Source organism: Miniopterus natalensis, chromosome 10 (assembly GCF_054644295.1).
Source record: "Miniopterus natalensis isolate mMinNat1 chromosome 10, mMinNat1.hap1, whole genome shotgun sequence".
Classification (NCBI taxonomy): Eukaryota; Metazoa; Chordata; class Mammalia; order Chiroptera; family Miniopteridae; genus Miniopterus; species Miniopterus natalensis.
In genome coordinates this window covers 2487251-2514007 of record NC_142090.1, presented here as the reverse complement: position 1 = coordinate 2514007, position 26757 = coordinate 2487251, and the positions used below count along the sequence as shown (strand labels likewise).

The window sequence follows — 26757 nt, the reverse complement described above, 5'->3', positions numbered from 1 at the left end:
GATTCTAGACGCCCATCTGATACGGCTGTAGCCACAGGCAGAGTGGGCACTGCCAGGCAAACCCGCGTCTCGACACCACCAGGAAGCAGGTAATTTCTCATCAAGTTCAGTGTTTGCATATATCTCAAAATACCATTTACCCTCATTACTACTTCAGAATTACAGTAAGTATTAAATTAGATTTATAATTAAGGGTGAATTTAAAAACGCATTACAAAATTACAAATTTGGCTTCTTACTATTTTGATCATATTTCAATATAATTACCTTTGCAATGTTACGTTTTTGTTTTGTTTTTTTTAATAATATGTTTTTATTGATTTTTAGAGAGAGAAGGGAAGGGAGAGGGAGAGAAACATCAGTGATGAGAGTCACTGATCAGCTGCCTCCTGCTCGCCCCCTGCTGGGGATCGAGCCCGCAACCTGGGCATGTGCCCTGACCCGGAATCGAACCAAGACCTCCTGGGTCATAGGTCAATGCTCAACCACTGAGCCACACCAGCTGGGAGCATTCTCATGTATTTTATCCATTTAAAAACACAGCTTGGAAAAGAGTCTGCCAAAGGGGCCAATGGCACAGAAAAGCATCCCATTCCTAGGAGACAGCACCCCACTCTACAAAAGTGGGCACCAGACCTGTTTATAAACCAGGGCCTCTCACAAAACCTGGGTGATGTTCGACACTTGTTAAATTCATTATATACTATATCACGCAAACCACGCAGGTAAGTCTTACAATACACACATACATACAGAATTACAAAGAGCACAGAGGAAGATACACAAAATGTTTTAAACGGGCTGGTATTTGCTAATTATGTTGGTCAACGCTGGCAACTTTTTACCAGTGATCCAAACAATATGCTGGCTTCTGTGCTTTAGTTAACTATTAAGTAGAATAAAAATTACTCTTCTCTCCTAACTCCCTTCACCTCCACAGAATGACAATACTCTCCATGCTTCTTTATACTAAGACTACAGAAGAAGATGCATCTGAGAAATTGTGCAATCGTGTCCTTTCCTTCTTTAGAACAGCAGTGGTCAAAAGAAGGTGGCCTTTCGATAGTTCCATTCTGGATGTGTCTGTATCTTACTAAATCTAGTGTATCCACTGCCACCAAATTTCGTTGTAAAGGTAAAGACTTAGCACTACCTCAAGAACAGAAATAACACACAAAAAAGCAAACATTTTATCTATCCTACCTTTATTCACTAAACTACTTACAATACTGATGCGATTATTAACATGAAGTAGCCACTCCTTTCACAGAGCACAGAGAGAGTTTAAAATGTAGCAAAAATAAACACACAAAAACGTAAAACATTGTTTTTTTCTAGGACTTAACACTTTCATAGCTACTTATTCTCTTTACACTTATCCATAGAGTTCCATGTTTTCAGAAATGTGCATTACTGTTATAATTTTAATGTGATTTTTTTAAAACAAAGGATTAAGAATGAGTCCAGCGGAGCCAGCGTGGCTCAGCAGTCGAGCATCATCAACCTAGGATGCAGGAGATCGTGGTTTGATTCAGGGTCAGGGTTACGAGCTCGATCCCCAGCAGGGGGCGTGCAGGAGGCAACCAATCAAGAACCCAATACTTATCAACAGCTCAAAACAAGCTGACATTAATTAATATAATAATTGTTAAAAGCCAACTGCTCGCTGGATGTTTAATTTAGTAATTAAAAGTATTTCCTTTAATTTTTCTATATAACTTTTTAAAAATGTGTTTTTAATGGATAATCATTTTTTACAATTAATTTAAAAAATTAAAACCATCAAATTACAATATACATCATCACCATCTAATACCAGCTATTTATAGCAATCTTAATCTTCTGAGAAACATCTTTACTTAGGCCCCAAAACTCAGTGCAAATAATATGAAAAGAATATTTAAAGAAATATCACCATGGCTAACTTTCAGGAAACACGCACTATGTTGTAGGCAATAACGTGAGTGGGTATGTGCACTAACTCATGCAAACTTCACAACATCCTTACGAAGACGGCTGCCAGGTCCAGGACTGTAGACATGCTAACACGTCAGGGTTACTGTTCCACAGATGCTGGCAGGAGACACGAGTCTCCAGGATCAAAGACAAAGGACTTCGTCACTCCCTGCGTGGCCAGCAGCATGAGCGAGAGGGAATCAGTTTCCTTTCGACCCCCAGGTTTCTCAGGGGTGACACCCTGAGCCCAAATGAATGGTGAAATGCATGACAAGGAAGGAAGGAGGGAACAGAGAGTGGGGAACCCACTGTTTTTACGATAAGCACTAAACAAGCCCCGTGCTTTGCCCGCAAGGGAGACATTGCCTCACAGTCCAGCTGCTCCATGCAGATGCAGTTCTGAGAAATGGCCCAGATAAGGAGCGGCCAAGTCCTTGCATTCCTGGTCTGCTCAACGAGACGTGCCGGGCGCAAGAGACGCCTCCAACAGCAGCTGCCGTCATCTCCACCGCGCACACGAGGAAGCAAGAATGGTGCTGAGGAACTTGGCTCAAAAACACAGTCAGCAGCCCTGGCCGGGTGGCTCAGGTGGGCACCATCCTGTACACCACAAAGTTGCGGGTTCGATTTGCAGTCAGGACACATGCTTAGGTTGCCAGTTCGATCCCCAGTGGGGGCACGTATGTATGGGAGGCAACCAATTGATGTCCGTCTGTCTCTCTCCCTCTCAAATCAATAAAAACATATCCTCGGGTGAGAACACAGCAGAGGAGCCTGGACTCCAACACAAGGCTGTCTGGCTCCAGATCCTAAACCAACCGCTACTTTAGTGGAAAATTGTGATTCCAAGTGACGCAATTAAAGAAAACAAAATAATTGTATAAGTGAAAACAAGAGGAGCCCCATGAAGCAGCAACAATAGCTCTGAGACAATGTTGCTAATGTGGACGGCAGGCTGGAGAAAACACAGAATCTGAGGCAGTGGAAGCCATGGCGAAGATCAGCCCAGGAAGGAAAGGAACACACAACAAACGTGCGTAATTATCCCTCCCCGACGAAGGAGGCAGACAGCACGGGGAAAGTATTCACAAAGGTTCCATGGAAAAAACATCCTGGAAACAAAGTGAAGATCGAATCTGCAGACCAAAGCAACTCAACCACAGCAGCAGAAAGAAAGCAGCCGGCCCCCGTCCGAGCCCCGAACAAGGCGGCAGGTGAAAGGTAAGCAAGGGCGCAGCTGAGCACGACCTGTGGAGACTGGGCAGAGGCCACCCCGCTGCCTCCGGGTGCCCGCTCCACGCCTCCGGCCCTGGCCCCAGGCGGCTTCTATTCCCGTCTCATGAGTGAGCTCCGAGGGCTGCCCTGGGACTGCACCAACTGGCCTACTTCTGAAACAGACTGAGTCACAGAGACCAGGGACCTGAACGGGTCCGTCTGATACAGAGACAGCTCCCTCCGGGTGGACACGGGCCAGGAATCACGTAGCAACCGAGACTGCAGGCAGCCGGCTCCCGTCAGAATGAAGCTCACTCGGGGAAAAAGCAGAGAGGCAGGCGACCCAGGCGTCGGTGACACTGTGGGCCTGACGTAAGCCGGCTCAAACCCATCTGACCTCTGAACGAGACAGGGTATGACCACAGGCAGCCCTCTTTCTTGGAACCTGAGTTATCTTACTTTTAATAGAAATACCCTAATGGACTGGATCTAATAATGGATATCACGTTTCATACACTATCCAAGGGAACAAAAGGGGTTACACATTCTATCCAAATGCCCAGAAAACAACGATATAAACTAAGCACATACTCGGGTGCCGAGAAATCCCCAGAGAATGTCTACTTGCACAGCAGCAGACTGGCTGATCTGGACAACCCTCCCCTTGCAGGCAAATAAGAAAGCTGAGCGAAATATTTTAAAAATCAAAAAGTCTACGGTCCCGGCCAAGGTACTGGATTGGTGGGGCATCGTCCCGTACACCAAAAGGTTGTGGGTTTGATTCCTGGTCAGGAGACATGCCTGGGTTGTGGGTTCGATTCCCAGTAGGGGCCATGCAGGGGGCAACCGATCAATGACTCTCACATCGATGTTTTTTTTTTCTCTCTCCCTTCCTCTCTCTTTAAAAATCAATAAAAACATATCCTCAGTTGAGGATTAAAAAACAAATAAAATTCAAAAATCTACTCACAAGGTGGTAAGGAGTACTGGTCAAAACTCCGGGGGGAGTCCTGGCCGGTTTGGCTCAGTGGTCGGCCTGCGCAATGAAGGGTCCCGGGTTCAATGCTGACCAAGGACATGTACCTGGGTTGCAGGCTCGATCCCCAGCCCGGCTCGGGGTGCAGCGCTTGCGGGAGGCAACCAATCGATGTGTGTCTCTCCCTCTCCTCTTTCCCTTCCTCTCTCTCTGAAAAGTAATGGAAAAAATATCCCCAAGTGAGGATTTTAAAAAAACACAAAATTCCTGGGGAAGCAGTGAGGATGGGGAGCCAGGCACTCAGGGCTGCGTTTCCCATGGGGGTATCAGCAACAGACTAGGAGATGGTCCTAGAAGTCTACAACCATCGGGGATTGGGGTTCAGGGAGGGCATGAACCCCAGTGGCTGGACATGAGGAGAAGAGTGACCGGGAGTAAGCCGTCCTCGCGAGGGCTGCTGCGCAGCGCTGAGGCCGGTGCTCAGAACAGAGAGAACAGCCGCGCCACTGAACAGGGTGGGCCCGGTCACAAGTGCCCTGGGTCCCTGGAAAATTTAAGAAACAAAACAAAATTATCTTTGATGGGGGAAAAAATCATCAATATATTTCCACAAAAAAAACCCAAAAACAAACAAAACCGTCAAATACACTGTCCAGCCCAGCAGAGAACAGGCAGGAAGGACTGAAACATCCACTGGAGCAAAAAAATGTGAACGACCTGTGTTTCCTACATTAAAGGGAATAGATCCTACCCATTAAATTTTTCAAGAGAAACTAGAAAGTATAAAAAGTAATGCTGCACATCTGAAAACGAGTAACAGACTTTAAATTATGGCAAATGGGCCCAACTGGTCTGAGCTCAGATTAGACAAAGCGAGGCGGGTAAGTGAGCGGGAAGGTCTGGAGTGATCTGTCCAGAAGACAGGACAGAGGGACAAGAGAATGAAACACACCAAGGAGGACGAACGGCAACAAGCAGGGATGCGGCCTGAGGCCCTGAGGGAAGGGAGGGTGGTGCACGGTCGGTACTTGAATATCTAATCGCTGAGAACGCCCCCAAACCAACGAAGGCTTCGAGAAACCTCAAATTCCAAAATGAAAACAGGGTGCCAACCCACCACAACAGAATTAGAAATTAACGACAAAGCAAAAACAAACAACAATAAAATCTGCACAAATACCTAGAAATTTTAGAAACTCTATCGAGCATCTGACAAGTCCAAGGGGAGGTCAAAGCTGCAACTAAAAACCATCCAGAAAATAAGGCACGTAATAATATCCAAAACACCAGAAATCATGTTACGAGAAAAGGCTCACCAGCCTTCGCACTTTGCTTTCTGGTTTAGTAATTAAGGAAAATTAATGAGTTAAATATTTACTCCATAAGCTGGAAAGGGCGGAATCCACAAAAACTCCCACAGCTCACATGATACAAACAGTGAGTTTACAAGATCGCAGAGCACAAGGCAAACACGCAAAAACAAATCGTATCTTTACCTATTAGCAACGTAGAATCTGAAACCCGTTCTTAGACGTGTGTCACTTCTTCAACCATTTACACCTGGGGAAGGGCAGGGCTTGCTATCCCTAACTTCCTTCAAAACTACACCGTGCGCCAGGGACGTGCACACGCTGGTGAAGCGCTAGCTCACTCCCCAGGAGTGGGGGGAGGGCCCTGCTGAGCTGCTCTGGAAGCCGCTGCACCCCTACAGCAACTAGGGGGTGCTCCCTGCTCCTGCTGACCTTCACCTCCCATCAACGCCCAGGGCGGTGCTACTGAGCATGATGGATGTTAGAGCTGTTTTCATTGGTGGAGTTAATGACTCATTAGCATGACAGACATTAAAACCGGACAGTGGTTCTGAAGTTGCTGTTTTAGACCCCGGGGCCTTGTCTGGAGCTTCTAGCCTGGAGGCCCTGCCATTGGGGGTGACTTCAGGCTCCATCCCTGACCGTATCCTGCTAACCCTTCCCACCAGGCGTGGACACAACACCTAAAAGGGGGGAGCTCGCAGTTTGTCCAGCTTACAACAGGATGTTTGATTTCACAGTGTGAGTGTGCCTGCTGCTGATAAATGGTTGGGGAGTATGACAAGAAATATATATATGTCACTTATAACAGCTTCCCAAGAAATGAAATGATGTAACTAACAAAACACAGACAGGGCCTGGATAATGGAAATCACAAAATGCCAACGAAAGAAATCAAGGACGCCCCAAACAGAGAAACATGGCAGGTTCACAGGACGGAAGACTCAACACAGTAAATGCACCAATTCTCCCCAAACTGAGATACAGGTTTAAGACAATTTCAATTAAAATCCCAGCAGGGTGGCTCAGCTGGCTGGAGCATCACCCCATATACCAAAAGGTCCCGGGCTCATCCCTGGTCGGAGCGCATGTGGGGAGCAACCCATCGATGTTTCTTTCTTCTCTCTCTCTCCCAATCAATCAATAAAAAAACAGATCCTCAGTGAAGATTTTAAAAAATGTCTCCCCATAGAAGTAAGGTACAGACACTCCTGGCTACTCTAGAAAAATAAGCTTAGAGAAGTCTAACGACTGAAGGGCATTTCTGGAAAGGAGGTGGAGTGGGTAGTCACAGACAGGAGAGAAGGGGTGATTCTTAGAGAAAGACCTGGGTAACTGATTGAGAGACTGGTCTATACAAAGTGAGAGCCAAGCAGGCATGCTCTGCGCACAACTCTCCTCTGTGAGAAAGGAGGTTCCCGGGCAAGCCCGGGACCAGCATGAGTGGAGAGCACTGGGTGGCACTGCTGACAACGTATCTCAACATGCCGTTGACCTGGTGTTAACCAAAACACGGAAGGAAAGGTTCCAGCAAATGCTCGCCGACACTTTAGATAGGACTGATGTACCAGGGATAGTCTGGGAAAAGTCCCTTCCAGGCAGAACTTTGAAAAGTCTGTAGCCTAGAAAAACCAACAAACCAAGACAAAGTTCTAATAAAAAATGTAAAGGTGGGCAGAGAACAGAACAGTCGTTGCCAGGGGCTGAGGCTGGAGAAATGGGGGGGATGCTGGTCAAAGATACAAAGCTGTAGTTACACAGGATGAATATGTCTAAAGATACAATGTACTAGACATGATGAGTAGAGTTGATAGTGAACTGAATCCTGGAAATTTGCTGAAAGTAGATTTCAGATCAAAAGAAAGCAGAAGCTATATTCATCTCGGACACAGCGGACTTCATAGCAAGTAAAGTTATCAGGGTAACCAGGGGTATTACATAAAGGGGTCAATTCTCCAAAAACACACAGTAACTCTTAACACATATGCACCTAACAACAGTGCCAAAATACGTGAGGCAACAACTGATAGAACTACAAGGACAGATGTATGAGTCCAGTATTATATACGGGGACATTAACACCCATCTGTCAGAAGGAGACAGATCCAGCAGGCAGAAAATCAGTAAGGATGCAGCTGAACTCAACGCCACCATCAATCGTTTGGATGGAATGGACATCGATAGACCACTCCATGCTACAACAGCAGACACATTCTTCCCCAGTTCACGTGCTACATTCACCAACAGACCACATCTTGGGCAATAAAACAGATTTAAAATAATAGAAATCATACAATGTCTGCTCTCAGATCACAATGGAATTAAACTAGAAATCAGTAACAGGAAGATAACTGGAGAATTCCAAAATATCTGGAGGTTAAACAACACACTTCTAAATAACATATGGATCAAAAAAATGATTTCAATAGAAATTTTAAAATATTTTGAGCTAAATAATTAAGGAAAACTCAACTTATCAAAATTTGTTGGATGCGGTGAAAGCAGTGTGTTGAGGAAATTTTATAGCATTGAATATATATATTAGAAAAGATCTAAAATCAATCAGCCAAACTTCCACCCTAAAAAACTAGACAAAGAAGAGCAAATTAGATGCAAAGCAAACAAAAATAAATCATAAAATTAGAGATGAAATCACTGAAAACAATACAGAGAAAAGTCAATAAAACCAAAGCTGATTCTTCGAAAAGGTCAAAAAAAATCAATAAACCTCTAGCCAGGTTAACTAAGACAAAAAAGGGGAGAACACAAAATACTAACATCACAAATGAAAGAGGGGGCATCACTACAGACCCCGTGGACGTTAAAATAATAACAAAGGAACACTGTGAACATCTCTATGCCCATAAACTTGATAACCTTGCAAGACATAATTTGCCAACACTCATCACAGGAAAGACATAAACATAGGATTATATCTGTTAAAGAAACTGAATCAATAATTAATAACCTTCCAAAACGAAAGCACCAAGCCCAGATGGATTCACTGGTGAATTCCATCAAACACCGGAGGAAGGTATTACACCAATTCTCTACAACATCTCCTGGGACACGGAAGCAGAGGAAATGCCTCCTACCTCATGCTATGAGGCCAGTACACCCTAATGCCAAAGAGAGACAAAGGTTTTACAGGGAGAAAACACCTACTTACCAACAGCTCTCATGAAAATAGATGCAAAAATCCTCAACAAAATATTAGCAAGCCAGACCCAACAGTGTATAAAAAGAATTATACACCACAACCAAGTAGGATGTGTCCCAGGTATGCGAGGCTGGTTCAACATTTGAAAACCAATGACTGTCATCAATGGGCTAAAAAAGAAAAATCCCCACATTACATTCACACACACAAAAAAAGTTTGATAAAATCCAACGCCCATTCGTGATTTAAAAAAACAACAGCAAAACCTCTCACTAAACTAGGAATAAAGGAGAACTTCGTCACCTTGATAAAGAACTGCTACAAAAAGGAACCGAGAGAAGCTGGAAGCTTTCCTACTAAGATCAGGAGCAAGGAAGGGTGATTCAACACCCCTTCCTTTTCAGTGATGCTCTGCAGGTTCTAGCTGCTGCCATAAGACCAGAAAAGGAAATGAAAGGCATACTGACTGGGAACAGGGAAATGAAACCGTCTTTGTCTGCAGATCACCTACGTAGAAAATCCAAAAAAAAAAAAAAAATCAACCGAACAACTTCTGGAACATCCAATAAGCTATTATAGACAGGTTTCAGGATACAAAAGTTAACATACAAAAGTCAATCACTTTCCTACATACCGGCAATAAACAAGTGGAATTTGAAGTTTAAAAAATATATACTATTAACCCCAGCACCTCCTCTCCTCCCCAAATGCAATGCCATTCCATGTTCATGACTTAGAAGACTCAATATTGTCAAGATGTCAGTCCCTTTCTATGTGAACTATAGATTCAGGGCAATACTGATAGAAATCCCAGCAAGTTATTTTGTGGATATCGACAACGCGATTCTAAAGCTTATATGGAAACTCAAAAGAGCCAACACAAGACTGAGGAAGACGTGAGTGAGGAAAGGACACTGTCTGATGCCACGAAGTCTAGGAAGCCACAGTCATGACGACAGAGTGGTAAAGGTAAAAAGCAGACAGATTAACAGATCTACACAGAGAGCCCAGAAACAGGCCTCCTAACTATAGCTAACTTCTCTGAGAAAGGAGCGAAGGCTATACTGTGGAGAAAGGGCAGTCTTTTCAACAAACGGTGCTGCAACAACTGGACATCCGGAATGGGGAAAAATCTAGGCACAGACCTCACACCCCTCACAAAAATTTAACTCAAAGTGAATCACCGACCCAAATGCCAAAGGCAAACCTGGAAATGTCCTAGAAGATAACAAAGGAGACTCTAGGTGACCTTGGACTTGGCGATGCGTTTTTAGATACACCACCAAAGGCGTGTGACACACACTGATAAACTGGACTTGATTAAAATTAAAAATTTATGCTCTGAAAAACGCCGTCAAGAGGCATGAGAGAAAATACGTGCAAAAGACGTGTCTGATAAAGGACTGTTATCCACAGTATACAAAGAACTTACAACTCAATGATAAGAGAATAACCTAATTTAAAAATGGGCCGAAGATTTTAACAGACACCTCACCAGAGAAGACAAACGGGGCAAATAAGCATATGAAAAGATGCTCCACATCATATGTTCCCAGGGAGACGTAAATTTAAAAGACACTATATACAATGGTGAAACCCAGCACAGGGACCAAGCGCAGGCGACGGTGTGGCCGACGGCAACGCACGCGCCGCTGGGGGTGCACCGTGGGTGGTGCAGCCGCTTTGGAGAAACCCGGCCGTTTCTTCCCGAGCTAAACGGACTCTCGCCATATGGCCCAGCCACCGTGCACGTTGGTATTTACACAAAGGAGTGGAAAACTTATATCCACACGAAAACCTGCGCACCGATGTTTACGGCAGCTTTTTCCGTAACTGCCGGAGCCTGGAAGCAACCAAGGCGTCCGTCCTTCAGTGGGTGACGGATAGACTGCTGTACACACATCCGACAGAATATTATTCATCAACAGAAACAAGCCACCAAGCCACAAAGAGAACCTTAAATGCATATTACTAAGTGAAAGGAGCCCATCTGAAAAGGCTACACACTGTACGACCCCAATTACGTGACATTCTGGAAAAGGAAAACGCTCGAGGCAGAAAGAAGAACCCCGGTTTCCAGGGGTCAGAGAGGACGGGACGAGTCGGCAGAACAGAGGGTTTGGCGGCAGCGAAACTCTGTGAGACGCTAAAATGACGGACACATGTCACCGTGTATCTGTCCAAACCCACAGAATGCACAACACGCCAAGAGCGAACCTCAGGATCAACTACAGGCTCCGGGTAACGACGCCGTGTCCGCGCAGGTTCCCCCGGCGCACGTGGGCGGCGCTGGTCACCAGGGAGGCCGGGCCCGCGCGGGGCAGGAGGTACCCGGGAAATCTCCGTACCTCCCCTCAGCCTGACTGCAAACCGCAGCTGCTCTAAAAGCCAAAGCCGGTTTTAAACAAGGGAGCTGAAGGCGAACTGAAGGCGTGGACGTGAACAGGCGCCGTAAGCGTGGGCGCGCTCCCGGGCACGTGTTCACCAGCAGCGTCGCTGAGATGGAGTCGCTCGCTCACTCTCCCCGGAGCCCAGGCTTTCATCTCTAATCCTGTCCTTTCCACGGAAAGGAACCAGGAGCCTCAGAGTTGATTTCGCATCTTGGGGTAGAGAGAACTGGGGGTGGGCCTGGAAAGCACTGTCACCAAAGAGCAACGGGCTCTGGCCCATTTGAGATGCTGTTTAAGACGACGCAGGAGCCAGCTGAAAAGGGGCCCCGCTGGCCGCACTATGACAACTCGAACAGTAAAAAGAAAAACTTTAATTATAATTAGCTAAATCATAATTAACCAGTTATAATCAACTAAAGCAAGTTTACGAAGCCCTAATCACATAATGACCCTCAAAGAAAAGAGGAGTTCCTCTTCTCCAGTGACAAGCGCTGCATCCAAGTTGATTTTATTCAAAAAGGAAGGTACAGGGACTGGCAACAGCCCCCACCTCCCAAAGAAAGCCAGGATCTTCTTACCAACAAAACGTAACGAAGCTGGATCCGGGGGACGGAGGTCTTGCTGTTTTCCCAATAACCACTAGTAAGACAGCATCCCCACCACTCCCACCCCGCACCCCTAAAGGGTGCTCGCTTTAATAAATACTCTCCTATTACTACAAATCATTAGAGAAATGTGTCAAGACGTGGATTTTACAAGAACAAGAGACCTTCCAATAAACCCACGGCCTTGAGGCGTGCACAGAGCTCAAGCCCCGCGGCCGGCTGAGTGTGCTTATTTCTGTTGCTAACACTCACCCAAGGATATTTTTTCCACTGATTTTTAGAGAGGGAGGGAGGGAGAGAGAAACACCGATGTGAGAGAGACACATGGATCGGCTGCCTCCTGCACGCTCCCCGACCGGGGCCGGGGACCGAGCCTGCAACCCAGGTATGTGCCCCCGACCAGTCATCGAACCCGAGACACTTCGGGGCTCGAGCGGACCCTCTAATCACTGAGCCACACCGGCCAGGGCTCGAATGTGCTTTCAAACTGACTAGAAATTTTCAGGACTCTTCTCTTTGCTTGGGTCAATCTGCAGGCGGGTAGTTTTAACAACTGTCTTTTGTCCTGCGTGTTCTCTAAATGAAATGGACAGAGGTCTTTCCCAGGACAAAGCCAGAGCAAAGGCAAACACTCCTGGCTGTACTTACCTGTCGTAGAAAAGGCCAGGGTGAGAAAGAGATCTCCCTGCTCCTGTTAAAACCTCCCACTAAGCCTGACTTGCCCTCACGTCTCACAGGAGACAGTGTGGGGGGATGGTTGACTGTGGGGCTTACTACTCCTCGAGCAAGAAAAAATCAAGTTCCAGAATTTCAGCTTTGTGGCGACGTTCCAAGCAGAGGTGACAGAAGTGAAACGCCCGAGGAAGGGCTGTGTTTGGGGCACTCTGGGAACAGCACGGAGGCCGGTGTGGCTGGGCCCAGGGAGCAAGGGGAAGGGTAGAAGACATGGTTGACGGGCAGCCAGGTATGGACTCTGGATTTTATTTTAAGTATCCCTGGAAGCTTCGGATGGTGGACAGAAGGAAAGCAGGGGGAGAACAGCAGAGGAGCTGAGGGTGCGTAAGAGAAGAGCTATAGGGATGGGCCAGGGACGCTGAGCGGGGAGGGAGGGAGGGAGGGAGGGAGGGAGGGAGGGAGGGAGGGAGACACAGCCGTGGGCAAGACCACCCGACTGGGGGGCTCCACACGGCTCGTGTGCACGTCAGGAGACGTGAGCTGGGAAAAGAAGGGGCAGTGAGTCGAGGGGACGGTGGCTGAAGGGAGGTTTCTGGAAGTGAAACAGCGGTTGTCCTAGAAAGTGACACAGTGACAAAGGCTGAAGCGTGACCAGGAGAACAAGTGGCTGGGGTGGGCTGGCAAATACGATTTCTGAGGAAAATCAAGGAGCCCAGGGTCTGGGTACCGAATAGATTATTGAAATTGGCAACGGGAGCCCTGGCTGGTGTGGCTCAGTTCCGGGCACTGTCCCGTGCGCGGGAGATTCCCGGTCGGGGCACACGCTCGGGGGCTGTGGGCTCGGTCCCCGGTAAGGGGTGTGCAGGAGGAGCCGATGGATGTTTCTCTCATCACTGACGTTTCTCTCTCGCCCTCCCTCTCACTTCCTCTCTCTGAAATCAATAAAAACATATTTTTTAAAACTGGCAACGGGAGCAGCAGAGGAGAGTGGGAGGCGGGTGCTCCACCTTCAGAAATGCTCAGGAAGGCTGCTCATCAAAGGGACCTGCGGGCCAGTCTGGCGGCAGCTTTAAAAGGACGTATCGTCATTACGTAAAAAACGTCACTTTAGAACTTCAAAGACTTTCACCAGGAAGTCACTGTGTACAGTATAGAAAAAAATTATGCTAAGGGGGGGGAAACCCACATGAAAGGAACTAGTGGGGAACTTATATAAACCCAACGGTAAAGTAATGCGCCGGTAAATGCGCACCCAAGGGTGACGTGTGGAATTCTGACCGCCCAGGCTTCACCCTGTCGCTCGGCCTAACCAGACCTGCTGGGAGGAGGGATGGGAATTGCAGAACATTCGAGAGCTTTCCAAGAACTGTAACTGCGTAACAGCAACACATCTGACGCCGAAAGTATTGTATGGAAAACGTTTTAAAATATACAGCACTTTCTAGCTTTTCTCTAAAAGCTGCATGACATTCTATATGCATCGAGACGACACTACTTCAGAGAAAAGGCCTGTGGCCGCATCGAAACCCTACTCCATGGCTGATGAAACACTGCCAGGGGCACCGCTTCCCACACAAGCCTCCTCTGAAGACAGCATGAAGTCTCATCCCTCTGACAACTTACTAAATAGCTACCTTGGGATGAATTTTGGAGACTACCTTGGGCAGCCCACTCTACCTACCTTTTGCAGGTACACAACGCACAGTGGCCTAGGTAAGTCGCCTGAAAGTCCAGTGGACAGACCAGAAAGCGCTGGGCACGGCCTGCCCCGGCATTTCACAGCATCGGTCACCCAGGGAGCTGTTCGTTTCCCTCACACACGACAACACAGTCAGCTCTAAACAAACACCACATGGTTCATAAGCCAGAAATGCGCTCTGAGCTGTCCAATTGGTGGCCTGGAATTACTGTTTACTCCAGTTTTAATCTCCTTTAACAAAACACATCCCTACAGATAAAAGGAGGGCTGCACTCTCTCGCTCTGTCCTTAAACGACCTCAGCACGAGACACCAGAACGGAGCCTACGGGCAAAGGCTAAGGGGAAATGAGTGTGCGCGCCCGTGTAATTTGCTCGGCTCCCGTACCTGTCTCCGCGGTGCTTTCTGTCTCTGCCGTCTCCAGCCCGTCCACGCTGTCTTCATCTTCCACAGACGTCTTCCCCCGGCTGCGAGGCCTGCGGGAAGCACAGACACGGCGTTAAACGCGAACTGCTTAGTATTACACTCAATAGAAAAGTACACAGAATAAGACGTAGGCAACTATTCTAACGTTTTATCCCATTAAACAGTAATATTTAATGACTCGGCCATTCCCACCCAAACCCTGGCCTGTCTGTGTCGCCACAGCTGGCGTCCCAGGTCACTCTGCGTTTTAGGCCCAGCCCCTCGCTGAGCCAACCTTCGGACAACGCCCTCGGTCTAGAGTCATGGTTCCTTTCAAAGTTCATGCACCAGCTACACCACTACGTCTAATGAAGTCAAGGACTGATGCGCAGACAGGTGTGTTTTAAAGAAAGTGATGCACGGCCCTGTCAGCCACTCAGAGAGAGAAAATTATAAGGAGTAAACATGATCTAATCGTATCCACCTTGCAAGTGGGGTGAAATTTAGTTTATAAACACTTCAGTGAAGTAAACATAAGAGTCGGGGTGACGTGGGACTCTCTGACCCAGTGCAATTAAAAACAAAACAAAAACTAAGGCCTTTAAATTTTTTCATGTCTCGTAAATAAGCGACAGAAATGAGTCAAAAAATTAAAGCACATAAAATAAGAAAAAAACATGACATTACATATTAAAAAAACTTAGGAATGAACAAAGCAGTATTCAGATTTCAGCACATTAAATTATTTAATACTTTAAAAAAAGATACAAATGAACTCAGTGTTTAGTTGAAAAACATTGAAAGAATAGAAAATAATACAGGATTAATATGAAACAAATAAAGCAAAAGGCTGTTTTAAACAATAGGAAAGACATTTAAATAAATCTTACTTTTAAAAGCGTGATCAACAATTAAAACCAATAAAGGAGATATAAGAATCTTTAAATAAGAATTTTTAATCTCAGAGGGATGGAGGAGGGCCGGTGGGTGTAGGGGGAGGGATTAACCAAAGAATTTATATGTGTATATGTACAGCCAGGGACACGGACAATGGAGAGAGACTGGGGAGGGGGGTGGGGTGGAACGGGTCATTGGGGAGAAAAAGGGACATCTATAATATTTTGAACAAAAAGAAAAAAAAAATTTTTTTAAGTGACCAAAGTCAAAATCATTTTATAGGTGAATTATTGCAAACTGTCAAAAAGTCACCTCTACCCTAAAAATACAATTAAAAAGAAACACCTGAACCAAAACACTAACAAACATACGGTGTCCCAAAGAAATGTACACACACCTAACAGCTGACAGCTCAACTGATGTTTCCTTCTTTTCAGATTTAACCCATTGGAAGTAATAATTATTCAAAGTGTGTATAAATTTTGGGGAGACACCCTGTATAGCCAAAAAAAATATGTATTTAAAAAATAAATCTTGCCCTGGCCAGTGTGGCTCAGTTGGTCGAGCGTCACCTGTGCACCAAGAGGTCACCGGTTCAATTATTGGTCAGAGCACATGCCCGAGCTGCTGGCTCAATCCCCAGTCGGGGCGTGCGGGAGGCAGCCGACTGGTGGTTCTTTCTTATCAATGTTTATTTTTCTCTCTCTCTCTCTACCTCCCTCTTTCTGTCTAAAATCAATTAAAACATTTTTTTAAAATCTAAATAATACAGACTAAATATAACCAGAATACAAACGTGATTTAATATTGGGAATTTTTCAATATCACATACCAGGTCAAACAGCCAAAACAGCAAAATTTCAAATTTCATGAGGGGAGGGGAGAAAGAGGCAGAACTAAATATGAGAAAACAGAGACGTAATGCTCTGTATTAATCTTATAAATTAAAACCAATTTGAGTTCCTAAAATAATATAGACGACTTCTACTTAAAGCCGCATGGGAGTAAGAAAATTCAAAGTTACCCTCCAGCCACCAACAACTAGAGAACCAGACGAAATATAAGAAAGAGTCATTGTTGGACACTGGACAACAGTCTGGGACAGGACTGTAATCCCTGGACAAAGGGAAACAAACAAGGTGAGCCCCCAATCACAAAGGCTGGCTGCATGGAGCTCATTTAAACTGTAGCCGAGAGGGGAACTCAGACACTGGCCACTGCGCTGAGAAGGGGGAGACAGACCATCAGTCCAGGAGGCTACAAATTACAGGACAGAATCTCTGTGCTGTGCAGGGAAAGAGCTCTCCAGAAACCCGCATAAGGGTCCCCGTGAGTTTTTATCTGGATGCCAATCTGTATAATTGTGCTGTAAAACCCCGTAAGGCTGGACAAGAGCGACTTCAAACAAAGACCAATTGCAGAAGAGCGGCGACGCACACAAGTCCCGGAGATCACAGAGCCGAGTGCTGAGGCCTCACCGGCTGGATGTAACGCATTCAGTAGGGACGACAGTGGAACCAACACACCTTTGGAAGTAAGGCTAACAGACGTTACCCTGACCTGAAAGAGCTGACAGCTAAGTCCCGAGAGACCCCAAATGGTCCACAACTAACTTCGCTGCCAGGCAAGGAAAAAAAGCTGAACACTCACGAAAGCATGACAAAACCTAGCTCTCAGCAGCTACAACATCAAAGCAGGCGGCACCCGGGAAAGGTTTACCAGGTATACCAAGAAGCAGGGAAACGCAAGTCGGAATCAGGAGGAAAACCAAGGAATGGAAACAGAAGACAACGAAGGCGAGAGAACGGACAGGACGGGCCGTGAAACCAGCTATCTCGAGCCTCGCGTGCTCGAGAACCTACCAGAGTGGACTTGAGGAGAGAAACAGAAGATACTAAATACAAACAAAATGGAACTCGTGGGGTAACACCAAAAGGTAACATCAAATGAGAATTTCACCCTGAAAGATTAACATCTGATCAGAAATGGCAAAAGAAAAGACAGCTGACCTTAAAGACAGGGCAAAACAATATATCCAAAATTAAAGGGTGAACAGCTATAGGCAACCTTACCCAGCCTTTTTGGTTTTGTTTTTTTTTTGTTTTTTTGGTTAATTCTCACAATCAGGGCAGGGAGAACCTGCAACCCAGTGTTTTGAAAAGAGAAAAAATTTTCAATAGAAAAACAAAGAGTAATAAAAACTATGACCAGCAATAAAAATTTACAAAAAGAATGAAATGCCCTTTAAACACACTGCCGACCGTCAACCTCACTCACAATTTTAGGAACAGAAATAAAAGCAAGAAGTTATCCTTTTACATATCAAATTAGCAAAGGGCGCTAACGCCCTCACCTGGGCAGGTTACAGACGAGCGTCAACTGGACAACCACCCGGACAGTCTCCTACGTAAGGAGCGTCCAGGACGCAGCTCGTGGTCTCGTGTGTCCAGGTCTTAGAGAAAAACCACCCGGGAAAAATAAAGACCACGTCGCTGTGCGAGTGACTGTCAGGGCGAATCTACGAAGCCTTAAGGGCGCTGCAGCCAAAGCAAAGAGAAAAGCCAGGAGTGACCACAGGCCCATTAAATGGCCAGGAATCGTCCCGGCAGCGTGACCGGGCTCGGAGACTACACGGCATCGCGCCTCCCGCGGAGCCTCCCTGCTGAGGACCCCGCCGAGCTTCCGGGGCTGGACCGTGCGGCGGGAAAACTGTATCGTCATCACCATCAACAGAGCTTTCCAACCAGTACCTGAAGGTACCGTCTCCTTACTGTTGTTTTATTTTTACCACTTTACAGCCCAAGGATTTACAGCGGTAAACAGAGAGCCGTGGCGTGAGCATTTGTTAACAACGACGCTTCGAAAGCCAGAAACGAAAAGCAGGAGGAAGAGACCCCCACGGGGACAAGTGTTTCAGAAGGCCCTTGACGCAAAAAATGACAGACTTTAAACTCACGTCCATTTTGTTTACCTGAAATTTCCTTTTAAATAAGTCTTCTTGCGGGGAGGGACACGTGGGAACTACTTTATGTGCAATTCTATAAACCTAAAACTGCCTTAAAAAATTAAATCTATTTTAAAAAATGCATTGACCCATTTAAAAAAAACAACAGCAACTTCTTATGTTCTAGTAAACTGTTTCAAAACAATGTTTTGTGGTGAAATATAGAACAGGATAAAAGAAAGCACAGAAATAAATGTGGGAAAGGGAAATTTACTTAAAAAGGCTCGAGAATCAAAACGGCACCAAATTTCTCAGCAGAAACACTGTAAGTAGAAAATGGGGGGGGGGTCTGACAAATAATACGTATAAAATAAAATGACAGAAACAACTCCAAACGTACACAATTATCAACAAGCGGCGATTGTAAAACATGGGAACGATAGTCCCCAGTAGAAAGACAGAAACTACCAGACCAGATTTATAAACAAAACAGTTTTAAATGATGACCAGACCTTTAAGCATAAAAGCAAAAGATAGCGGAAAATAAAGTTAGAGGAAAAATACTTAAAAGGTGTTCAATCTCGCAGACAATCAGAAAAATGAAATGTGCGACGACGTTAAGATGTTTGTCTCCTTCTACACTGGGGATGCTTTAAATCCGATCACACCGAGCTGGTGAAACCTAAAGCGACGGGTGGGGGCGGAACTGGTGCCACTGTTCCGAAAATCACTCGCCGTTACCCAGGAGAGGTGCCCTGGCACGGTTTTAGCCACAGCTGAGAGTAAGAGAGATTTTAAATTACGACCAAGTACAAACACGACCAGCCAGAGACGCCAACCAGGCAGCGTCCGGAGGCCCGGGAAGGAAGTTCCCTGAAGGCAAACCTGAGACCCAGGAGGGGATGGAGAGGAGGGACGCGAGCGGACGTGTCACTATTTCTAAACTAAACTATACATAATTATATGTAAAGTCAGACAGAAGGAACACGAAATTTCACAACTTAAAGGTAACTTAGAAAGGAAGCTCCCTCCGCTCCAAAGGCCCAGCCCCCTCCAGCCCCAGCTGCTCCCAAAAGGCCCTGGACTCTGTCTCCGCTTCCTCCGAGGCCCACCCACTCAGCGCTACTGTGTCCCACTGTGGTTATTTAAACTGATTTGCTCATTAATATTCGAGCAATAGGGGTTTTTCCCTTCCCTTTTCCTTTTATCCGCTAGGCTCCCTGAGGCACAGCCGCCTCTACGGTGTTCCCGCCTGCCCATTTGTACCCCTCGATGTGCACCGGCACATGCCCGATGCTGCTTCCCAGTCTCACGTTCCCTACCCGTTAATACGAGACAATAACGATGAACTTCCATGAAACACAATTAACAAACTCAAGTTCCAGTATTTCCTTCACTCTGAAACAAAAACTTATCTTTAAGTCCCGGGTTCTGGGGGAGGGGGTGTCTATGTTCTATTTTCAACTTCAAGAACCCTCTCGTGAACCCTTCCTTCCGTAGCCTGGCCTTTAAAAAGAACCCACATACGGTACGTGTCCCCCCATCTTCCATTCACCCCTGTCCGAGGCCCCACAACACAAAGGAAACGTCCTCCAAGGCCACCTCGAGTGACTTCCAAACTCCACCTTCCCTTTCAGCCGAACCAGTTTTCCCAAAACATTTCACAGAAGCCATTGAAAAAAACCCAAAACCTAGTTACATACAAAAATATGTATTGATAATGTGAAATCTTGAATTTATTTCAAAATAACCCAGGAGGGGAGGGGAGGGGAGGGGAGGCACAGAAGAAACATGACTGACTGACCACAGGGGCAGCTGCCAGGAGGCAGCGGATCAGTGGCCCATAATTGATGCTTCTATCTCTCTCTCTCCCCCTTCCTCTCTCTGAAATCAATAAAGATATATTAAAAAATAAAAATAAAAAATAATAAAAACAGAAATCTCTCTGCTTTTATACACGTTTAAAGATCCGTGATGAACAGTTCCTAGAAATACTGATCTACTACTTGATGGAACTGCACGTCCACGAGGGCATCTGAAGTGGTATCACAGAATCAGTGTCGGCAGGATTTACTCAACTTGATGCCGGTGAAGGAATCCCCCCAAACATCCCCGACGACACATGCAGCCTCTGCTACAGTCAACGCCCAGCGGAGAGGCAAGTACGAGTAAGGGACAGCCCTCGGCCTAAAAACTGTGCACATGGAAACAGCAGAACGTCTCGGTACAGCGAACGCAACCCAGAGCTGAGCGGGGAGCACTGTGGCGAAGACGCAGGAGGAAGGGCGGGCGGGGGAGGGGGAACTCGGTGGGGAGGGCGCCTTGGGGTGGAGGTGAGGGTCAAAGTCAGCCACAGGCAGAGAGAACAAGCGCTGGCAGGTGCAATGGACCCAGGACCCGAATGCCACACAGAGAGGTTTGGACGAAACTCAGCAGAGACGCTCTGAACGTTTTATGGCAAAAAAGTACGAGAACCGAGTACACCCGGGAAGAAATAACCCCGTCGGTCTAATAATCCAGATTAGAAAATGAGACCCGAAGGAAGCGCTCAACGGACATCTCACCCCGTGATGGAGCAGCCTGGTCAGTGCAGGTTCTGCGCTGCTTTTAATTCGAGCCAAAACAGGGCTGTTCGTTTACTGGACAAATATTGGGGTGCTGGCTGTGTGCCGGGCACCATTCTGGGGATCCAACGACTCTTCCTTAGTAGCCGTGGCTCTGTAACAAGAGCAGTGGTTCTCGACTGGGAAGGGGACATTTTCACACACGCACGAGCACACACACACACGCACGCACACATGCACGCACGAGCACACACACACGCGCACGCACACATGCACGCACGAGCACACACACACACATGCACGCAGAAGTGGCAACGTCTGAAGACGTGGTGGGTGGAGTCGGGGAAGCTGCCAAACATCCCTCATGCACAGAGCAGCCCACAGGAGGCGGCAGCCACCCCGAACCTCAAGAAGCCAGGACGAGCACCCCGGGCAGCACCGCCCCTCTTCCCGGCGGTGACCCGGGTCACTTCCACTTTCTCTTTCTTCTGTTCCGCAACGGAGGCCTTAAACATCTCACGAGACGCACACCACGTTACTACTAAACACACCATGATCTTGGGGTGGGGCTTAAAAGTTTCCATAAGCCACATTTTACAGCAACCGTCAGAAAGACAACTGTCTGCCTCTCACGCCATCCACCCCTCTCGGAAGATCAGGCTCGGGGCGCTCAGTAACGTTTGTTCCTCCCCCCGGGTGTCCCTGCAGCAGTCACCACAGCCGGCCCCTTCTTCCCAGGTCCTGCCTCGCGCCCACCTCAGGGGCTCCCCTCCAGTCCCAGCCGTCACGGGGGGGCCTTCACTCCCGCCTTCTCCGCAGCTCTGCCTGCCTCCCGAGGGCCTGCGCACCAACGCTGCACCGTTTACCTGGGCAACACGCCTTGAGGTCGCCTACAACGTGCCACACTAGAGTCCAACCCCTGGGGCGTGGCATTCACGGTCTTTTTTAATTTTTAATATGTTTTTTAATTGATTTTAGAGAGAGCGGAAGGGAGAGAGAGAGAGAGAGAGAGAAACATCGACTGGCTGCCGCCTACATGCCCCCTACTGGGGATCGAACCCGAAGCCTGGGCGTGCGCCCAACCAGGAATCGGACCTGCCACCTTTGGGGAGCAGGACTTACGCTCAACCAACCGCGCCACGCCGGCCAGGGCAAGGTCTTCTTTAAACAACTGGCCACAGTCCACTTTTTTTATTCTTTCTCCCAGGACTACCCCAGGAATCTTCTTTTTCAGCAAAATGAATTATTCTGGGGCACACGCCCAAACTCTCCAGGTCAGAGAAATCAAAAGACACTCAGCTTCCCTCAGACACAAGCTAAGCTTTCGGCTCAGAGCAGCAGCGAGGGCCCGGCCTCTCCTCGCTCGCTGTGCTTATTCAGGGCACCCCCGATCCACCGCCCCCCGGACTCATCGACCCTCCAAACTTACCATCATTTCAAACAATCCTCACGGCACCGTAACAGTCGCCTCTACCAACGCCGCCGGCCCGCCCCGCCCCTCGGCCTGTCCCGGCCCCGCGCGCGCGCGCCGTTTCCCTTCTGCTGGTCCCTTACACTCGGCCGCTGCGGGGACGCCGGAGTGGGCCCTCAGCCGGGTGGCGGGCAGGAGCACGCACGTGCCCGGGCCGATCGCCGGGCTCTTTTACGGGTTAGGAAGAAAAACGAACCACCAACAACAAAACCGAACAATCCCCAGCATTAGCAAGAAAACCGATAAACCGGCACTTTCGTGTATTACTGGTAGGAGCACAAACTGGGACGATTACGCCGCAGAGATTTCTGTGAATGAGAAGTCGTTAAAATCTACACACCCCGCGGCCCAGGAATCCCACGCAGGAATCCATCACGAGCAAACACTAAGGCACACAAAGCTTCAGCTCATCTGCACAGTTTCTCTCTCAAAGACTGAAAAAAAAAAAAAACCCACCCCTCCTTGTCCACCAAGAAAAGACCGTTCAGATGCGTCACTTCCGAGCGAGGTGAAGCCCTGCAGCTGCCGACCTCCGGCAGCACCGTGGTGACTGACGCGGGATCTTCCTACGACGGCCCCTTTTCAGTGTAACAATATAAACAAGATGGCCCTGGCCGGTGTGGCTCAGTGGTCGGCGTGTCGGCCTGCGGGCGGATGGCCCGGGTTCGATTCCATTAGGCCTGAAATCTGTTTCGGAATAACACCTGAGAGAAGTGGGTAACAGCAGCAATAGGCCATGTGTCACTAGTTGTTTAAGCTGGTGACAGGCACTCGGGGTTTCACTGGACTATCCTCTACCCATTTGTGTTTGGGAAACTTTTCTGTGACAGTTAGAAAAACAGGTGGGCAGGGAAAAGGGGTGACTATAGTGACTGTAAGCCTGCTGAATATCAAGGCAGATGGAGGGGAGGAAAAGCGATCACAATCGTAGGCAGCAGCAACCTGGAAAAAATTATTTTAGCACAAAGAAGACCTCTGCTGAGGGAGAGCCACCAAGAGGAGGAAGTTTCAGGACAGGCGGCCGGCGGGGTGAAGGGAAGCCACGGCACACACGGCTTCCAGCCGCACGGACCCCGCAGGAGAGAGAATGCCGCCGGGTTCAAATCCTGACTCCCCGGCTCACTCCCTGCCCTAGTTTCCTCGGATGTTAAACAAGAAACAAAGGATAGTAAGTCTGCTTACAGAACTTCTGCACGAATTAAATGAGTTAATGCGATTATGACATACGATTCTCCTAAAACAGTACTGCCTACAAGTTCTCAATAAATGCTAAGTGCTCCCCTCTGCCCCCACTTTACAGGTGGGAGCACAGGCCCCAAGAGGGGAAGTGACCTGAGAACATACTCTAGGCTGTGCTTCAGCAACGGCGGGCTGGCCGCCATTCACAAACGCGCCTCCCGGCACGCGGCTGCCCTCCCCAACTCCCCCAACTCCCCCACCACGCGTCTGACTTCCAGGTAACGCAAGGTGGGCAGGAGGGACCGGCACCCCCTTCACGACGCCCCCGCCCTGCCCCAAGCCTCCATGCAACCCTGCACCCCTCTCCCCACCTGCCCGGAGGCATCCACGCCCAGGGCAATCCTGGGAGCAGAGGTAACTGTTACTGTCCTAACCCGAGATCTCAGGGTTCATCTGTGGCAGCAGCTGGCTTCTGGCAGACCCCTCACTATGATCAGATCATTCCTCTTCCTTACAGGCGAGAAACTGACGCTCGGAGGGAGTCGTGGCCACGCAATCGCTACGTAGCTCCCAGGATCTGAACCAGCGCAGGCTTAACAGAGCTCAGCTCCTACGAGTCTCCTACGAGCGTCAGACCAGTACGTGGAACCAGGATTTCTAATTTACAGAGGACACATTCATACAGAATTTCGTTCTGAAGTTCTAAAAAAAAAATCACTTTCTCTCCGAGAAACAAGAACAATGTTACCTTAAATCAAAAAGGTATTAATAGCCCCCCAAAAGTTTCAGTGGGGCTTTACAACAGACAGGAGGTACATGGGGATATTTTTAAATATCATGTCCATGAGAGAGACTAGGCTTCCTTACCATTGCACGTAACCATATAGAGTTTTAATTTTCTAATCCAACTTTTCCTGTTTGATTTTACTTGAGTCTTCCCTATTTATTGACAATTATATAGCATGATTTATAATATTGTCACTTTTAAAATAGGATCCAATAAGTGAAAAAAATCACTATTTCAATCACCGCTGAACTGCACCTCCATTAGTAATCAAGATGTACCCATGAAAAGAAGTGCAAGACATACTACTGTGGAGCAAAAGCAAGTTACAGGACAGTGTTTACGGCATAATTCCATTTGTTTTCAAAACACATCTACCTGCCTATATTCTTTTCTGTGCATATACGTCTCTCACCTACAAATGAAAAGCCTCGGGAAGGAACACGAGGCAGTTTCCAGTGATGTCCTCTGGGGAACAGAGCTCAGCCCGCGGTTGACACCTTTTGTTAGAGTTTGAATTTACGACGAGCATGTGAACTTTTAGAGCAAGAAATGCTGTCAAATAGGACACATCTATGATTTACAGTAACGTAAAGTGATCAAACTCCCCAAATCCCACATTACAGTGATCTACAGGGAAGCACCTAGGCTGGGATGAAACATTGTAGCCCTTTTTAATATATGTATCGCCTAATCCGCTTCACTCATATGTATGGATACACAGGGTGTCTGCAACAATGTATACACTTTAACAGCTGACAGCTCAATTTTGAAAATGAAAAGTATTTTAATAAACACTGCCTTTATAATTATCCAAAGTGTATGTATACATTTTGGGGGGACACCCTTTATATGTCTGTTTATATATCTGTAAGTCTATTTTAAAACAAACACACAAAACAGTATATTCTAATCAGGAGATTTTGATCACAGTTAACCGAGCACATTCCTTTTTGTGAAACAGTTCTAATCTGGGTTATAGCAGGAAAAATAGTATGTTAGAATTATAAAACACTTCTCTCTGGGTTTCAGACTTTACAATGTTTGGAGGACTATTTTAGTCTTTAGGTTTTGTTCGGATGTTTCAGACCCTTCAAGAGACAAGAGCAATTCAAAACCAAGTATCATCTGTCAAGCACCTCACTGTGTCCTAAGCGCTATTTTAAAATTATTTCACATTCATCAAAATAGCATTTGTCAAGAGCTCAGAGGTGGTTATTATTGTAATTACAGTATATTAAGAGATAATGTACCTTCACCTAGAATCTTGTACAACTGGATGACAGCGAAACAGGAAACAAAGTCTTACTACCTGTGTTAACAGAACTGGGGGAGGGGAGACCACAGTAAAGATAATCCAAAACAGCGAGCATTCAAAATGAATTATATTTGACTCTGAAATGTTGTTTTAACCTGCTTGCTTCAGTCTGAGAAACTTTCTGATAGTTTGAAAATTCAAAGTCAAAATATGTGTGAAGCCTGGCCGGGTGTGGCTCAGCGGCTGAGCATGGACCTATGAACCAGGAGGTCGGGGTTCGATTCCTGGTCAGGGCCCAGGCCCGGGTTTTGGGCTCGATCCCCAGCAGGGGGCGTGCAGGAGGCGGCCGGTCGATGACTCATCATTGATGTTTCTCTCTCTCTCACCCTTCCTCTCTCTGAAATCAATAAAAACATGTTTTTTAAAAGAAGAAAAGTCACCCTTCCACCACCCCTGGAAACTGAAAATACAACAAAAAGCAGAAATTACACACCAAGAACCTCAAGAAGTCTTTCGTGTTCAGGTGATGGCGCCTGGACCAGGTTAACAGGGCAATCGGTATGTAGGGGGCCGAGGGGAGCCCAACAGAAAACATTTTAAAACCATCTACTGAAACACATGCAGTGGCATTTCTCATCAGAAAAGATGATCCCTCGTGATCTCTCCTTGATAACAATGGTATTCTTGGGCTTAAAAAATAATAAAACTGGGGAAGTTTTAATTTATAATTCAGATGTATGGACCTAGGCAAGATTTCATCTGAATTGGTTTACAATTTTAAAAGTTACTAAAAGCTTGTCATCACAGCCCTGGCTGCGCAGCTCAGCTGGCTGGGACACCGAGAGGTCAGAGGTCAGAGGTCAGAGGTCAGAGCCCAGTCAGGGTGTGTACAGGAGGCAACCAATCAGTGTTTCTCTCCCACACCGACGTTCCTCTCCCTCTCCCTTCCTCTCTCTCTAAAATCAGTTTAAAAAAACAAGCCTGCACTCAGACTTGCCCTGAGCAGGTTAAAACAAGTGGAATGGTCCGGCTTTAACTTGATTAGTAAAACTTCCTATACTTTTATACACTTTAGTGGATGCATGAAATTTTCACTTTAGAAATTCATTCCTAAAACTACCAGATTGGGTTGAATCGTGTCCCCAAAATTCATGTCCATCTCAGAACTGTGACCGTGTCTGAAAACAGTCTCTGCAGATGTGACCGAGTTAGGATGAGGTCGCACCGGAGCAGGATGGGCCCTCAGTCCAGTGCGGCAGTGTCCCTACAG

The 26757-nt window shown here is 47.0% G+C and overlaps 1 protein-coding gene across 1 annotated transcript in view; it reads right to left on the bottom strand.

Annotated features, from left to right (window-relative positions):
- The window catches only part of KMT2C (lysine methyltransferase 2C), a 179842-nt gene that overhangs the window by 116702 nt on the left and 36383 nt on the right, over positions 1–26757 (bottom strand). Inside the window, exon 2 of the mRNA XM_087821306.1 lies at positions 14373–14461. Within this exon, the coding sequence (XP_087677432.1) occupies positions 14373–14461 (89 nt within the window). The remainder of the gene's footprint in view (positions 1–14372; positions 14462–26757) is intronic.